The sequence below is a fragment of the Suncus etruscus genome, chromosome 20 (genome assembly GCF_024139225.1).
Source record: "Suncus etruscus isolate mSunEtr1 chromosome 20, mSunEtr1.pri.cur, whole genome shotgun sequence".
NCBI lineage: Eukaryota > Metazoa > Chordata > Mammalia > Eulipotyphla > Soricidae > Suncus > Suncus etruscus.
In genome coordinates, this window is record NC_064867.1 from 20,740,607 (window position 1) to 20,758,506 (window position 17,900).

General features: G+C 41.6%; 2 protein-coding genes across 2 annotated transcripts in view; one reads left to right on the forward strand and one right to left on the reverse strand.

Moving 5' to 3' along the window:
• Positions 1-995: 995 nt before the first annotated feature.
• On the forward strand, positions 996-11,398 carry PP2D1 (protein phosphatase 2C like domain containing 1; the record flags this gene model as incomplete). The annotated part of the gene is given in 2 exon segments (XM_049766479.1): positions 996-2,001; positions 10,614-11,398. Coding segments are annotated over 2 exon segments (1,791 nt in total), but the record flags the coding sequence as incomplete, so codon positions are not given.
• Positions 11,399-12,566: 1,168 nt separating this feature from the next.
• The window catches only part of RAB5A (RAB5A, member RAS oncogene family), a 33,036-nt gene continuing 27,702 nt past the window's right edge, over positions 12,567-17,900 (reverse strand). The window contains exon 5 of the mRNA XM_049766150.1: positions 12,567-13,039. Within this exon, the coding sequence (XP_049622107.1) occupies positions 12,924-13,039 (116 nt within the window). The 3' untranslated portion in view covers positions 12,567-12,923. The remainder of the gene's footprint in view (positions 13,040-17,900) is intronic.

Here is a 17,900-nt window from a genome sequence, read left to right on the forward strand (position 1 = left end):
TGGGTGTAGCCCAAATAGCCAAAAAACAAAATAACAATCCTGGTGTGCAAAAAAGCTATGTTCATGGGTCAGAGCAATAGTACAGTAAGTAGGTAGGGCTAGGGTCATACAGCCTTGCATATAGTAGAACCAGACTTAATCCCCAGCAAACCATTGGGATCTGATCCCTGCCAGGAGCGAGTCCTGAATACAGAGCTAGAAGACCTGAGCACTGCCGGGTGTGATCTCAAAACAAAGCAAAATTATGTTCAGATTTGAAGTTAGATCCCTATATTTCAAGCATACACCTTGTCATAATCAGGATAAAAATGTGTTAATTCCTGAGTATTTGTTCTTAAATGTCTACATGACTTTATGGAATTTTTGCCTGTTTTATTCAGACACACACAAGATCATCTTCAGTATGCTTCAGAATCTTCAATTCTGGGACCAGAGTGATAGTGCAGAAGGTAGGCCATTTGCCTTGCACACAGCTCACCCGGGTTCGATCCCTGGCATCCCATATGCCAGGAGTAATTTTTGAGCATAGAGCCAGGAAGAACTCCTGAGTGCTGCTGGGTATGGCTCCAAAACTATAAAATAAAATAAAAGAATCTTCAATTCTATGCAGAATCTCAAAAAAGTTGAATCAGAATATTCACTTCTATGCCTAATTTATGAGGTGCCCAAAGAAATGACAGGATAGGGGCCGGGCGGTGGCGCTAAAGGTAAGGTGCCTGCCTTGCCTGCGCTAGCCTTGGACGGACCGCGGTTCGATCCCCCGGTGTCCCATATGGTCCCCCAAGCCAGGAGCAACTTCTGAGCACATAGCCAGGAGTAACCCCTGAGCGTTACCGGGTGTGGCCCAAAAACCAAAAAAAAAAAAAAAAAAAAAAAAGAAATGACAGGATAAGGACCTGCTTTCAGAGATGTTTGTTACATCATTCCTGACATAAATATCTTGTGTCCTATTTTCGTTGTTTTAGAACTCAAGGCAATGGTTTTCAAGACTGTAACTTGAATCAGATGATGAAGCAGTGCTATGAAAGGGAAGTAAACATTTTCAAGGAGAGAAGAAATCACTTAGAAACACTGAAGACCAGGAGGAGATGGCAGATGAAGTGATCACAATTCCCTGTTCTGTATGCCAGGATGAAATTAGTCTACCTGAATTGTTCCTTCATAAAAAACAACATGTAGCTCTGTATACACTGGGCTTTGAATGGAAAAATAGAAATAAATTAGCACGCTCGGATATTGCTGATCATCGACAGGATATAATTACTAAACTACTGTCACTTCAGATATTCAATGAAAAAACTCTCCAGAACATTAATGATGCTTTTGAGTTACTTTGGAACAAACAATGGTCAAGCAAATATATGATCGCTGATTACATTCAGAAAAGTGCTATCCAATCCGAGCACGCGTGCCATCTATTGATTAAAGGAGTAGCCATTTGTAATGACAGGAATACTACATGGAAAGCGAGCATGAATGATCGATTCACCATAGTGAATGATTTTGGCCAAAAACCAAATGTGTGTTTTTTGGGTTTGTTTGATGGACATCATGGTGCTGCAGCAGCAGATTTGACAGCAATGGAACTCCCCATTTTACTCCTTCACCAGCTTGCCCAGTTTGATCCTTCTTACCAAATGACCCCGGAAGAGCAAAGGTTGATCAATTCCTTTTACACTGTGTTTCGAAAAGAATATGTGCACCTAGAAGAATTCTTCTCCAGAAGTAAAACGAAAGAAAAGAAGTGTGGGTACATGAACATACACAAAGCTTTTGCAAAAGCATTTTGGAGAATGGATAGGCTGTTACGTCTTGGAAGGAAAGAAGAATCCAGGGTTCGGTGGAGTGGCTGTTCTGCTGTTACTTGTCTACTGGAAGGGCAGATTAGATATCCCGGTGTTGACCTGAAGTTGGGTGAAGATGAACATCTGATGGTAGAGAAACTTTTTTCCCAGAAGATGCCTCAAATAATTTCTGGAGTATTACATGTTGCAAATACGGGTATGTATATTGAACAATGTCAGGTTCTCCCTTAACATATTTCACTGCTAGCAGGAAAACCTTATGCTTGGAGAATTTTTGACCTAGAAAATGTCATTGACTAGGGGCAAGAGCAATAGTACAGTAGGTAGGGCATTTGCCTTGCACATGGCCAACCCGAGTTAGATGCCTGGCATTCTTTATGATTCCCCGAGCCTGCTAGGAGTGATTTCTGAGTGCAGAACCAGAAGTAACCCCTGACGCCGCTGGGTGTGGCCCCCAAACCAAAAAATAAAAAAGTCATCAACCAAGTTAAGAAATGAAAAATATGGGGCCAGTGAGGTGGTGCTAGAGGTAAGGTGTCTGCCTTGCAAGCGCTAGCCAAGGATCAGGACTGTGGTTCGATCCTCCGTTGTCTTATATGGTCCCCCCAAGCCAGGGGCAATTTCTGAGCGCTTAGCCAGGAGTAACCCCTGAGCATCAAACGGGTGTGGCCCAAAAAACCAAAAAATAAAAAAAAAAAAAAAAAGAAAAAGAAAAGAAAAGAAAAGAAAAAATCTCCAAGAAATGAAAAATATGGGGCCGGCGAGGTGGCGCTAGAGGTAAGGTATCTGCTTTGCAAGCACTAGCCAAGGAAGGACCGCAGTTCGATCCCCTGGGGTCCCATATAGTTCCCCCCAAGCCAGGGGCAATTTCTGAGCACTTAGCCAGGAGTAACCCCTGCGCATCAAATGGGTGTGGCCGAAAAAAACAAACAAAAAAAACAAACAAAAAAAAAAAGAAAAGAAAAAGAACCAGGGCTGGGAAGGTGGCGCTAGAGATAAGGTGTCTGCCTTGTAAGCGCTACCAAGGAACGGACCGAGGTTCGATCATCCCCCGGCGTCCCATATGGTCCCCCAAGCCAGGGGCGATTTCTGAGCACATAGCCAGGAGTAACCCCTGAGCGTCAAGCGGGTGTGGCCCAAAAACCAAAAAAAAGAAAAAGAACCAGTTTTTATTTTATTTTTATTTTTTTTTTAATTTTTTTTTTTTTTTTTTTTTTTTTTTTTTTTTTTTTTTTTTTTTTTTTGGTTTTTGGGCCACACCCGTTTGACGCTCAGGGGTTACTCCTGGCTATGTGCTCAGAAATCGCCCCTGGCTTGGGGGGACCATATGGGACGCCGGGGGATCGAACCGCGGTCCTTCCTTGGCTAGCGCTTGCAAGGCAGACACCTTACCTCCAGCGCCACCTACCCGGCCCCAATTTTTTTATTTTTAATTATGAGAACAAGGATGCAAAGAAAGAGGACAAGGTAAAGTTACATTGGAAGGACAATCACCCATAACATAAGTCTCAGAAGTCCCCTTGCTGATATATTAACTTTGAAATTTCAGCCAAAGAACATTAAGATAAATAAGACAGAATCCATGTAATTACTTTGTCCCTCAAGTCCCCAGAATTGTAACACATTATAATATTTCTTAACAGCACACAAGGCAATCTAAAGCCATAAAACTTACGTAACTCCTTAAACATTACAGGCATAGTATTTTTTTACATTCCATATACAGGCATATTAGCTTAAGTTAACCTCAAATTTTAAGTGGGTTCTTTTTAAGGATTAGAGTAAAGGAGCACAGTAAAAATGGTGTTAGAGTGGCAATTGTTGTTTGCATAGGCCCACCAAAATATGAGGGGCACGGAAAGGAATAACCTTGGCCTAAATACAAAGAGACCAGACCCCTGAAGTTTCCTGGCACAAGACCAACTCTAGGCTCCAGGCAAGCTAGAAGTCCAATCCAAGACACTGTCTGTAGTGCCAACACACTTTTATTTTTCACACAGTCTCTGTTGTTGGTATCATGTTTCTGTATTAAAGATCCTGGAATCTGCATATCCTACATTGAAGTCAGGATGTGGAGCGTCCTCTTGTTTCACCTCACAATCAAAGGGCAATGTAGGGAGCCCTGTCCTGTAAGCAGGTTGTTGTTGTTAAGTCTTCTCAATGTTAAGGGAAGTCTCTTTTGAGCAGGTCGATGTCTGAGCAGTGTAGGGTCTTCCGTGGTAGAGGATTGCTTCCAGGTGATGTTATAGACCAGCCTGGATGTTTCGTGGATGGCTTCCCTGGTTTAGGGGTGAATGGAAAATGCCCTTTCTTCTGAGGTCTGTGCCAGGTCGTTATGTCAATGTTCAGGGTGTAAGGTCCCTTTGCACTACAAGATTTGTGTGTTCCAATCTCTATTAGATAGGATCTTATTTATATGTATATTATTTTCCCATTTTAATGTGCCTATGCAAAAAAGGAGCAATGCCACGTGGTGTTATTGGCGCATATGGGGGCCATAAGAACAATTTCAACGATTCCCATGATATGGTTCAATCATAAGCATTAAACTGGGGGACTCTTTCACCAAAATTCCTTGTTAAACAGCTCAAAAAGAGAAGATAAAAAGTGGTTAGAATCGTCACTGTATAAGACAACATTTAGTAAGAATTATAGCTGTCAGAGAGAAAAAAAACACAAAATATTCTAAAGAAATACGTGTCTATTTTATGTATCTTGAAATAGTTTGGGGTTGTTACACACAATGCACGGCTTTGGTCTGTGATTAGGATTGTACACTACTGAAGTTAAAAAGAGTAATGTAGGTTAGTGACGTTTGGGGGAGGTTAGAGAGTTAAGGAGTAAAAAAGAGCTTTGTAGGGGTGTGTTTGTTTTGGGGCCACAGAGCAATTTAGTCAAGACCACAATGAAACCATAAGCAAGGATCTCTTAGAAACTCTAAATTTTGGGCTGGAGAGATAGCGCAGCCTTGCATGCAGCAGATCCAGGATGGGCGGTGGTTCGAATCCCAGATGGTCTCCCATGCCTGCCAGGGACTATTTCTGAGCCACGGCCAGGAGTAACCCCTGAGCGCTGCCAGGTTTGGCCCAAAAACCTAACAAGAAACTCTAAATTTTATTCATTTCACATACTGGCCTCGTGTAGGGACTCAGAGATACAATAATCATCAACAAAATATTTAATAATGTGATTTACTACTAGTGACTGGGCTTTGTTGACTAGTTGTTGATAAAAGAAAAGCAAGTATATTACCTTTACTTCAATGTGAGTGAAACAAAAACCTCTTTCCACATTTCGCATTTTGAAGACAATGAAAAGTTCTTTGAGGAGTTATCAGATATTCTGATACATACATTTGCAATCTGATCCCTCTTGTGCTCCTTGGCCAAGAGACATCAGTTTTGTCTTAGAGAAAGCTTTGGGGATTTTGTTTCGGAACTATCCTGTTTGTTGATGCTTAGAGACTCCTCTTGGTGAGTAATTGTGTGGGCAGAGAGCAGCTGAGGGGAATGTGCACTTTGAAACACATGGTGCCAGAGATTTAATCCAGGCACCTGCATGCAAAAAATATGCAGCAATTCCTTGCACTATCTCCTCACCCCCATGTCTCAACATTTTTATTTCTGGTGTTTTCATTTTTTAAAGATTGGTGGCATTTTTTAGTTATTTTTTTGTTTTTGTTTTTGAGCCACACCTGGCAGGGCTCTGGATTATATGGGGTGACAGAAATTGGACCTGCCTCCTGCAAAGCAAATACCCTACCTGCTCATGTCTGTTTTCTGGCTGTGCCTTCTGTCTCTGAGGGATTATTTCTGACTTTGCTCTCAGGAATTACTCCTGGCAGGTTTATTGGACCATATGAGATGCCGGGATTGAACTGGGTCGGCAGAGTGCAAGGCAAACACCCTACCTGCTGTGCTCCAGTCCCAGGATGTGCATCCTCTTAAATCTTTCAAATTTGGTGTTATCAAAAAAAATTGGTGTTAACTTTTACTTTTATTTTAGAAGGCAGGTTTTCTCTGGTTTGTTTTTGTTTGTTTTTGGGTTTTCAGTGCTCAATATCTAGTTTTGGAGCTTGTTGGATGCCTTTAGCATCAAAGTCATGGGGTTTTCTGCCTTTGTTTTCCTCTATGTACTTTATAGTTTCAGGTCTGATATAAAGGTCTTTAAATCCATTTTGACATGTTTTTTGTTTTGGGGCCACACCTGACTGTGCTCAGGGGTTCTCTTGGCTCTTCGCTCAGAAATCGCTCCTGGCAGGCTCGGGGAACTATATGGGATGCCGGGGACTGAACCCAGGTCCGTCCTCTGTTGGCTGTGTGCAAGGCAAACACCCTACCGCTGTGCTGTATCTCCAGCCCCTTGATTTGATTTTTGTACTAGGCATTATGTAGAGATTTGTTTCATTGTCTTCTGTGAGAGTTGGGTAGGGGTTATTTGAACCACACAGCAGTGGGTTGCTCATGATTACAGTGCTGGGATTGAAGTTAGGCCTATTTCTGCATGCAAAGCCATGTGCTCCTGACTGTTGAATTTTATCAAAGGCCCCTATTTTTTGGGGAAAGGGATCAGGCCAACCTTGATAGTGCTAAGGAGTTAATCACATTGCAAATCATATTGCAAATACTGTTATGTATGGAAATTTGGTAATTTAGTGTTGGTCTCAGCAGTGCTCAGAGGACCATATGGACTGGAGATCATACCTGGGCCTTTTCACATGCAAAGCGTGTCCCTCTAGTTCCATAAACATGCTCCCTTCCCCAGGGGGACAGCAGCTTTTCGCCACCCATCCACCCACCTCCAGTGCTGGGGAGCAAACTTAGGACCTCATTTGCAAAGGCAAATGCTGGGCCACACCCAGAGTTCATGAAGTTTCTTGTAAACCAAGCCATCTATTTGATCCCAGGACACTCATCTGTATTTGATATTTCCTTTTTGTCCACCACAGACAACTTCTTTGCTTCCTCTTTTCTCCAGTTCTTAAAACTTGGTTGTTATCCTCAATATCCTCACTGGCTTTCTTAGGAAGCATTTGTTTTGGGCCAATGATGCTCTCACAGATTGAATCTGGACTTCCTACATGCATTCTAGCCCACGGAGTCTTTAGCTCTGTTGACATGTCCTTTCACATCTCGAGTTGAGATTCCTCAGAAGCTTACAGTGATGCTTTTCCATTCTACAAATTGGAGATAACCCAGGCATTGTTAGGAGGGTGGCAACTTGAGTATTGAGTTGTGTTCAGTTTGCTTGACTACTTATTACTTTCAAAGGTCTGGATATATATTTTCTTCCCTTCCTCTTTTTGTGGGACTGAGGATAGATCTCAAGTCCTCACACATGCAAGGTATGAGGTCTACCACAGAGCCATATCACCAGCCTAAAGCAGTTATCTTTGTGCAGTTATATTCTGGCTCCAATTTGGCTCTAACATTTTCAGAAGAGCAGATTATTCAAATCCTGATAACAAAGTCTGTAATTTTTTTTATTTGCTTCTAGAGACCAGAGATAGAACGGTTAAGGCACTTGCCTTTGCATGCAACCAACCCTGGCTAGATACCCAACCATGCATTTTGTCCTCTGAGCACCAATTGGGGGAGGGGTTCCCCAAGTACAAAGCCTGCCCCCCCAATAAATAAGTCTGTTGGGCAAGGAATTGCAACTAGGTGGTTGTATACTTGCCTTTGGAATATGCTAGCATACTTGAACGTGCCAGTGGTCTCAAACTCAATTTACCTGGGAGCTGCAGGAGGCAAAGTTGGGGTGATCCTTGAGTGCAAAGTCAGTAATAAGCCTTGAACATTGGGGGGTGTGACCCAAACAACTAAAACAAAACAAAAAAGATTCCTCTAGGGCAAGGCCACAAAATGTTGTACGAAGGGCCGCAAACGGCCCGCAGGCTGCGAGTTTGAGACCCCTGCAAGACCTAGGCTCAATGCCTAGATGAAAAATAAAATGTCTTTCCTCATAAGCTACAAAGCTATCTATCTATACCCTTTCTCTCTTTTTTCAGTTCTCCAGACACATGAACAAAGTGTTTATTTATTTATTTTGGATTTTTGGGCCACACCTGTTTGATGCTCAGGGGTTACTCCTGGCTAAGCGCTCAGAAATTGCCCCTGGCTTGGGGGGACCATATGGGATGCCAGGGGATTGAACCTCGGTCCTTCCTTGGCTAGTGCTTGCAAGGCAGACACCTTACCTCCAGGGCCACCTTGCCAGCCCCCAAAGTGTTTTTTAAAATTGTGGTTACCACAAAATCTATTATGTGACTCACATTGTAATTCTCAATAGAAATAATTGGCCCATGGGCCCGGAGAGATAGCGCAGTGGCGTTTGCCTTGCAAGCAGCCGATCCAGGACCAAAGGTGGTTGGTTCGAATCCCGGTGTCCCATATGGTCCCCCGTGCCTGCCAGGAGCTATTTCTGAGCAAACAGCCAGGAGTAACCCATGAGCAATGCCAGGTGTGGCCCAAAAACCAAAAAAAAAAAAAAAAAAAAAAAAAGAAAAAAAAGAAATAATTGGCCCATAGGGCCAGAGATAAAATGGAGGTAAGGCGTTTGCCTTTCATGCAGGTCTGTCATCAGTTCGAATCCCGGCGTCCCATATGGTCCCCTGAGCCTGCCAGGAGCAATTTCTGAGCATGGAGCCAGGAATAACCCCTGAGCACTGTGACCCAAAAACCACACACACACACAAAATAAATACATAAAATAAAAAAAAATTGGCCCAATCTGTCTATCACAGAAGATGGAATAACCAAGCTGTCTTCACTTGGGGCATTGGGAGTGGTGGTGGTGGTGGGAACCCACAGTGAACTACAGAAAATATGTTCGAGATTCAAGGTCATGTTCATGAGCTTTGCAAGGAAGCTACCTAGAGAATCATCTCTGTGTAGCTGCCTAAGGCAGTTTTCAAATGCTACTTGGCACAGCTTGTGAGTTTTTTTTTTTTTTGGGGGGGGGGGGGAGAGCACACCCGGCAGTGCTCAGGGGTTACTCCTGGCTGTCTGCTCAGAAATAGCTCCTGGCAGGTACAGGGGACCATATGAGACACCGGGATTCAAACCAATCACCTTTGGTCCTGGATCGGCTGCTTGCAAGGCAAACACCACTGTGCTATCTCTCCGGGCCCGTGAGTTCTTTCTTTAATGGCTATGTATAGTGCAGGCTCCATCTAAGTCCAGAAAATATGGCAATTTTCCCTTTGAAGTATACTGGTCAGAGAACACATGGAATGCTGGTAGTGTTTCCCCGTTGCCTGGGCAATCCTGCATCCTCCTGGCTTCTTAATCATGAAGGTTCTAGGAATAAGAGGGTATCTTTTAGAGGTAGAGTGGGGGCCACAACCCTGGGAATTTGGACCTGCAGGCTGGGGGTCAAACTCTGTCTGGCTCCATGAATATCTTCCTAGCTCTTGGACATAAATCTTTCAGTATATTAATTACCATTACAAATTCCATTTGTAGCTAACACCACACACAAAACCCTCAGTTCAAAGGGATGTATTAACTCTACTCATGTTCCATTACTAATCTTACCTTTTACTTCTGGGCTACATGCAGAAACAGGTGAGAAATACCATTACACTTTGACTAGAATTCTGAGAACTCAGCCAGAGTTGCCTGTGTGCAAGGTACCTAAACCTCATGCCTCACTGGGCCCCCAAATTGTTTCCGAGTATCATTAAAATATTTAAAAACTATCTGCTTTAAGGGGCCGGAGAGGTGGTGCAGCAACAGGGCGTTTGCCTTGCACGCTGCTGACCTAGGAAGGACTGCAGTTCGATCTCCAACGTCCCATATGGTCCCCCCAAGTCAGGAATAATTTCTGAGCGCACAGCCAGAAATAAAAAACTATCTGCTTTATGGTATATTATTTATGGTATATCATATATATATATTTCATTTGGACACATCCAATGAAAAAAATTATTCCTAAAGTGCTTGAGGGACCATATGGAATACCGGAGCTTGAGCCCGAGTTGGATGTGTACAAGGCAAAAGACATACATGCTGTAGTATCTCTAGTCCTGAAAAAGCTTAATTGACTATCAAAATAAACATCCGAAAACATTTCGTAACTTTTCCATTAGCTTAATAGTTTAAAAATGAAGAATTGGCTTGCTTCAAATCTGAATTGTTTAACTATTTTTTATTTATTTATTTGGGCCACACCTGGTGATGATCATGGGTTACTCCTGGCTGTCTGCTCAGAAATAGCTCCTGGCAGGCACGGGGGACCATATGGGACACCGGGATTCGAACCAACCACCTTTGGTCCTGGATCGGTGCTTGCAAGGCAAACACCGCTGTACTATCTCTCCTGTTTAACTATTTTTTAAACTTTATTGATTTGTTTTTGGGCCACACTTGGAGGTGCTCAGGAGTTACTTCTGGCTCTGCACTCAGGGATTGATTCTGGCAGGCTGGGGGACCACATGGGATGCTGAGAATTGAATCAGGACCTCCCAGTTTGGCCACATGCAAGGCAAATGCTCTACCACTGTGCTAACTCTCTGGCCCCATATAAACTTGTTTTGGGCCACATCTGATATTTTTAAGGACTTACTGCTAATCTTTGCAGTGGGCCCGAGGAACCATATGGGGTATCACAGGAATTGAAACTGGATTTATGTTTATTCAGGTGCCTGTACTATCACTGTACTGTATTACTATAATGTACTATCACTCCGACCTACGCGTAATCATTTTCTAGAGTGTCCTGTTTTATTTATGTATTTCAACAAAAAATAGTTATCTTTATACAATCAGTTGCTCTCTGAAATCTATTTTAAAAATAATCTTTTAGGTAATGCTGAAGCACTCTTATGTAGAAATGGGAAAGGCTTTTGCCTAACTAAAGAACATACTACACGAAATATCCACGAACGCAGAAGAGTTCTTCAGAAGGGAGCTGCAATTACTTCCAACGAACCATATGGGCTCATAGAAGGGCAAGCAAGAATAACACGAGGACTTGGATTTCATGGAAATCCCAAACTGAAAAAAGTCATTATTCCAGCACCCCAAACTATTTCTGTCCCTATAGATGATTTATGTCAATTCCTTATTTTGGCTACTAATGGACTTTGGGAAGTTCTAGATAAAAAGGAAGTTACTGCATTAGCAATAACAATATTTCAAGAATATAAAGAGACCTACCATTCACATATACAGAAAAGGGCACAAACCAAAGGATCTCTGCTTTCCCCACACAATGAAGCAGGGATATCAAAAAGTAGCAGTAACAAACTGCATCAATCTAAATCTGCACCTAAAAGTACAGTATCAATTATAAGTCCAAGGGTTACTTTATCTGATTCAACATTACTTCAAGGTTTCATCAGTAACTCTAAAAATACAAAAACTCTTCTACCGAAAATGACTGGTTTTGAAAGTGAACCTGACCAACATTCTGCACCAGAAGTTTCAAGTGGAAAAGAACAAGAAACTAGCCCTCAGAATTTCTACAAAAGAGGAGCTGAATATATCAGTCACGAACTTGTAAATGCAGCATTAGCAGCTGGCTCCAGAGATAACATTACAGTTATGGTAATACTTTTCAGTGGAATGGAGTATCAATTTTATCTATAAAAGATACGGATGATCATGCAAAGCATAAATGTATAATTCCATAGACCATTCAAGGAGTCAGACTGATACATTAATCCCACGCAAATCTTTATAAAGAACACAGTTGAGAAAATAGATTTCAGATTCCTAATGACACTTACAGATGTTCATTATTACATGCCCCCCAGAAGAGAAAAAACAGAGCTTGTTTTTTCAGACCGCTTTATTCCAACCTGAGCACCTCATATAAAACTAAACACTCGTGAACTGTTTTCCTTACTAATTCTGAATCATTATAAATGTACAAGTTCTGCTATCAGTTCAACACTTAAATAGATTAAATCATCTCTGACTCAAGGTAGATTTCATATAATGAAAATACCTAAAACAATTAGTGCAAAATACTGAACCCATCAAAATAAAAAGAACTTTGGAAACGAGGCTGCAAGACCATTACTAACATGTTGCAATAGCCTATGTTACAGATTACAGATACATCATTTATGATGGTTGTAGGCGGTGCAGGAACATTTGAAGACCCCAATGTAGAGAAAACGAAAAAATTAGCTGTTTTAGTAACTGTACATTTTGTATACTTTTAAGCAACTCTTAAATATTACAGAAAAGTAATAAACATATGGAGACTACAAGGCAGTACCCTATTTACAGTACAGTTGAAAATTAAATTTAAAATGATCAAGTTTGAATGTACATAATTGTTAGTGCATTTCCTATTGACATCCAAAGGGAACAAAAGCCCCTTTCCCTCGCTCAACCAGAACCATCTACGTCATGTCTGGCAGTGATCACAATCAAACACCTGGTTGCATTTTTTTGTTGAGGAGCTCATGTTTAAAGGGCACATTACCCATTAAGATGAAAAAAAAAAAAAAAAACCTGGTTGCATTTTCTGTTGAAGAATTCATGTAGCATACATTCTAAACAAGACGGGACATTTGAGTTTTTCTTTAAACTCCAGTAAAAACAATTAAGGGCTATTAATTTAGAACCACCATTATTAATTTTCGCCCACAAAGTTGTGGTGTTCGCTTGTGGCTCATTTGTTGAAACATAGGATATATACTTCAAAATAACTATTACTAGGAGAAATTACCGTTGCCTGAATACTGAAGCTAAGCATAAACACCTTTGCCTGCCTGCTAAAAAATGAACACCTTTTAAGTCCAAATTTGTTAAGTTCCAAATCTTTTCCATTGACTTCTTCATAAAACTGGTTGGCCATCATGGATCGGTAGACTCCTGTAGCTATGCCTGGGATGAGAAACAATCCCTCAACCTTCCAAAGAAACAAGCATAAACAAAGCTGTTATTTTTCCCCTTTCTACTGGTGAGACGTTAAGAGAGTCACATGCAATGTTATTAAAAATTATGTTCAAAACACTTAAAATAATTCTGTATTAGAAAGTTGACTCTAAAGTCTCTTCTTTTTGGAAGTCATACTGGGCCGGTTAGATGCTCCAATTCCTCTGTTATTAACATTTAGGAAGCTTAAGGATAGATATTCCAGCTAGTTCGAATGGGAGGTTTAGTTGTTACAACACTGACTCCTGGTTGGCTGTGTGGGTTCAGTAAGGTCAACTCCTCTTCCTCTGGCAGAATTTGCTCCTGGATTCTGTGGTTCATTCTTTGGCAACTTTTTAGCTGGGAAGGAAAAGAAAGTACATCTAAATAAACACAATAAAAAAACTCACATAGTAACGACTTTTATCTACTTATATTTCTACATCTTATCACAAGTAAAATCTAAAACCTCATCATTCAGTCAAGTTTTTACCGAGTCTCAAATACTGAAAGTCACTATCCTCAGTTACCTTGCTGCAGGATAACAAGGACCAGTTGCAGACACAAAATTAAAACTTAACATTATTATTTTTATTTTGGTTTTTGGGTCACACCCAGCAGCGATCAGGGGTTACTCCTGGCTCTACGCTCAGAAATTGTTCCTGGCATGCTCGGGGGACCGTATGGGATGCCGAGATTCGAACCACCATCCTTCTGCATGCACAACAAATGCCTTACCTCCATGCTATCTCTCTGGCCCCAAAACTTAACATTATTTAATAGTCCCTTAATATATACTACAGTAAGATAGATGTACTTCATTGAACCAGTGGCTCACAAAAGAGGGGCAAGTATGTGCTCTATCAGTGAGGGATTTTTAGGGGAAAAAATTTAACAAGACACTTTCTGACAATACATATGAATAAAGTATAAATGAGCTCCAGCTGGTAGGGTATTTTTGTTTGTTTGGTTTTTGGTCACACCTGGCAGTGAGTGCTCAGAGGTTATTCCTGACTCTGCACTTAGGGATTACAATTGTGCAGTGTAGACAATTTTAAGGTAGACTTTTTCCAGGGGTGATGGTGGCCGTGGGTCACATCCAGTAGATGCTCAGGACTTATTCATGGCAGGCTCAGGACCACATACAGTGCCAGGATGTAACCTGGTTGGCCATGTGCATTTCAAGTTCCCTACCCTCTTATACTCGGGTTCACTGAAGTAGCCCTTTAACATATAATCTGCACCATTTACACATTGATGCTGAAGTTACAATTTTATGTTTATTACACTACTCCTAATGTTAGCCACTGGTGGTACATTCTACTATCATGTGTGTCATTCTTGTGGAGATTAGGGTCAAAAGCAGAACTTTTATTTTGGTGACAGAAGCAATATTGTGACTACATTTCATTGCTTAATAATGAGATCTGTGAGACAAGCATTATTATAATTATAAGTATTATGTGTTTTGAGGCCAGGAGAGTTGGTATTGAAACTGAAGGTGCTTTGTTTATGGCTCATTCCAGTTTGATCTGAGTACCACACATGACTCAGCACTGCCAGAAGTCAGCCTGGAGTACTGCCTTATGTTCCAAAAATAAATACACTAAACTAAAATAATAAATGTGGGAAAATTGAACAGCCTCATACAAAAGAATGAAACTAAACTACAACCTCCTACCATATACAAAAAACTCTCAAAATTGATGAAAGACTTGGATAAAGGGGCTGGAGTGATAGCACAGTAGTAGGGTGTTTTGTTTTGCACGCAAACAGCCAAGGTTTCAATCCTCTGCTGGTCCCCCAAGCCTGCCAGGAGCAATCTCTGAGCGCAGAGCCAGGAGTAGCTCCTGAGCGCCAGTGGGTGTGGCCCAAGAACCAAAAATAAAACCAAACAAAAACAAAGACTAGGATGACTAGGATACAATGACCTGAAAACATTAAAAAAAAAAAAAAAAAAAAAAAAGAGGAAAATATAAAGCTTATTTTGTGGGGAAGGTCAAACCACGTGGTGATACTCAAATCACGGCTGACAGTTCGATGCTCCAGCTTAGAGATGTGGTCTGGGGAAGCCCCGGCAATGCAGGTTGGAGGTGTAGGTAGGCGCAGGGCAGGCACATGGGTCTTCTGACCCCTGAGATTTTTCCTTGGTCCCTAAAAATACTTTAAAGGAAGATCAGAGCAATACGAATAATTTTAAAAAATGACCACTGAGGTAATATGAAGAATGGATATTGTTTATTTTCCCTATTTGTCTTTGTGCCTCAATGCTTTGAAACATTTCCATTACGTTTTTATTAAAATCTTCAGCCTAGGGCCGGTGAGGTGACGCTAGAGGTAAGGTGTCTGCCTTGCAAGCGCTAGCCAAGGAAGGACCGCGGTTCGATCCCCCTGCGTCCCATATGGTCCTCCCAAGCCGGGGCAATTTCTGAGCGCTTAGCCAGGAGTAACCCCAACCCCTGAGCATCAAACGGGTGTGGCCCGAAAAACCACCACCACCACCAACAACAACAAAATCTTCAGCCTATTTATATACTTTTCTTTTAACATTTGTCAATAGTCACTGGTTTATGGAGCTGGAGAGCTTAGATCAGGGGTCTCAAACTCAATTTACCTGGGGGCCGCAGGAGGCAAAGTCGGGGTGAGGCAGGGCTGCATAAGGGTTTTCACACACACACAAAAAAAGTCCTCATTAACAGTTTTAATTATTTCTTCTGAGCATGAATAGAACATTGAGTGAAGATCATGAACAGTTCTTCGGAACATGGCATCTTTTGCCTATTCCTTGCTGCCAGAAACTTGACAGCACTTCTCACAAATCTGAACCACATTTGGCTTTAGAGAGGAAGCAGTTGAGACCCTCAGTATGGCTTGAAGATGATCATCATTAAGTCTAGACCTGTACTTTGACTTATTGAAGTTTAATGTGGAGAATAACTTTTCACACAAATATGTGCTCCCAAAAAGGCACATGGTGCACTTGAACATTCGGGAAAGCTCAGGGAAGCTGAGGGGCAATTCTCTCAAAAATTGCTCATGCATGCCTGCTTTTCAACTAATCTCCCTGAACTTGGCTTTGAGATCAGAGTTGCCTTGCAGGTCAATGAGCTCCATTTGAAGCACAGGAGGGGCATCTTGCACATCAAAGGAAAAGGGGTCCACAAAAATTGGGAAAGTGGCTCTGTGCTTTTTCAAGTCTACAAATCTGTGATCAAATTCCTTCTCTAGCTTAAAAATAGTATCAACATATTTATCATCACTGAATGGCATGCCTGCACCCACAAGTTCCTTGCATGCTGGGAAATGGCAAAAGTTTGTCTGAGAGAGCTGGGATTTCCATAACACAAGTTTTGTGGAGAATGCTCTCACGTTGTCATTGGCAGCACTGATAAGCTGCCCCAGACCTTGTAACATCTTGTTTAGTACATTCAGCTTATGTGTGATGTCAACAGGAAAAGCTAAGTCCATGAGCCATTTGTGATCACTCAACTCAGAAACAGCATTCCCATCTTTCTCCATGAAGGCTTTCACTTCTCTCAACTCAAAAAATCTTTTCAGGACATTTTCCCTGTTGAGCCAATGTACCTCGGTGAAATAGAGCACATCTCCATATTCTGACTCCATTTCCTCTAAAAAAGCAAGGAACCTCCTGTGCTTTAAGCCCCTGGATCTCAGTTGGTCGATGCATTTCACAACAGACATTACATTGTCACACGGCAGGCATTTACTGCAAAGGGCCTGCTGATAGATAATGCAGTGAAGAACAATGGCCTTCTCTACACTCTCGTCTTCAAGGTTTTTTTTTGAACAAGTGCCACCAGTCCATTTTTCCTCCCTGTCATCGATGGCTCTCCATTGGTTATTATTCCAACAAACCTCTTCCATGGCAAACCTGCGTTCTCAATGGCATCACACAGATGCCGATATATCTCATTAGCGGTGGTCTGGCCATGCATTGGAATTATCGTGAGCAGCTCCTCAATGTCAATTCAAAATTGCAATCAACACCACGGACATAAATTGTGAGCTGCGCAGTGTCTGTTCTATCTGTGCCCTCGTCAAGAGCAACTAAGTATACATCAAAACATTTGGCTTTCTCACACAGTTGATGATAAATGTCACTTGACATGTCAGAAATGCACTCTGCCAGTATTGGCAGAAAAGCTGATTTTGCTAAACTGACTTTTCTTTTCCGGACAGATAATACTTGCAGCCTGTAACATACATTTTTTAACAAACTCTCCTTCTGTGAATGGTTTCCCTGCCTTAGCAATCATCTCACTAACCATGTCACCAGCTTCGACTGATGCAACATTCTCTTTGGTTGCTTTCTTGAAGAAATCATTAGACATGCTTTATTAAGACTGGCAACCTGCTTGGCTCTCTCATTTTATTGATATTTTGCACATTCCTCAGTATGTTTAGTTGAATAATGGCATTTCAAGCTGTATTCCTTGTGCACTGCAACTTTCTCTGAGCAAATAAGACATATGGGGATGCCCCTGTGCTCAACAAAGAAATACTGCGTCTCCCACTTTTCCTGAAATTGTCTGTGCTCGTTATTAATCTTTCTCTTCACTGCAGGCTTTGATGAAGTCATGATGAAGGTATGACAAAATCTAATTCTGTAATAAACTTCGCTCCCTTCTCTCCCTTAGGCCTCCGATAATGCAAGGGACAGCGGGCAGGAGTAGCGGAAATGACGTCTGCGCTAGGCACAAAGTATTCACAATTATTCGCTTACCGAATATTCACAATAAAAAAAAAATCGCAGTAGTAAGAAAAAAAAATCGCATTAAACATTTGCATACCCCGAACAGAATTGCTCGGGGTATGCAAATGTTTAATGAAAGTTTTTTTTACTAATGTGATTTTTATTGCGAATCGCGAATACTGCGGTATTTGAAGATCGGCCACGGACTACAAAATGTTGTACGGAGGGCCGCAAATGGCCCATGGGCCACGAGTTTGAGACCCCTGGCTTAGATAGTATACAGGTAGGGTACTTGTCTTGCATGTGGCAAACCCTGGTTTGATCTCTGGCATCACCAAGTGCCATGTAGAGAACATAGCTAAGAATAGCCCCTGATCACTGCTGGGTGTGGCCCCGCCAAGTCCTTCAACAAAAAAAAAAAAAAAAAAAGAGGAAGGACTTTAACAAAATCAGTACTTTATTGGGGCAAAGGAGAATTTATTGATCAATGAGAGAAAGAAACCTCAA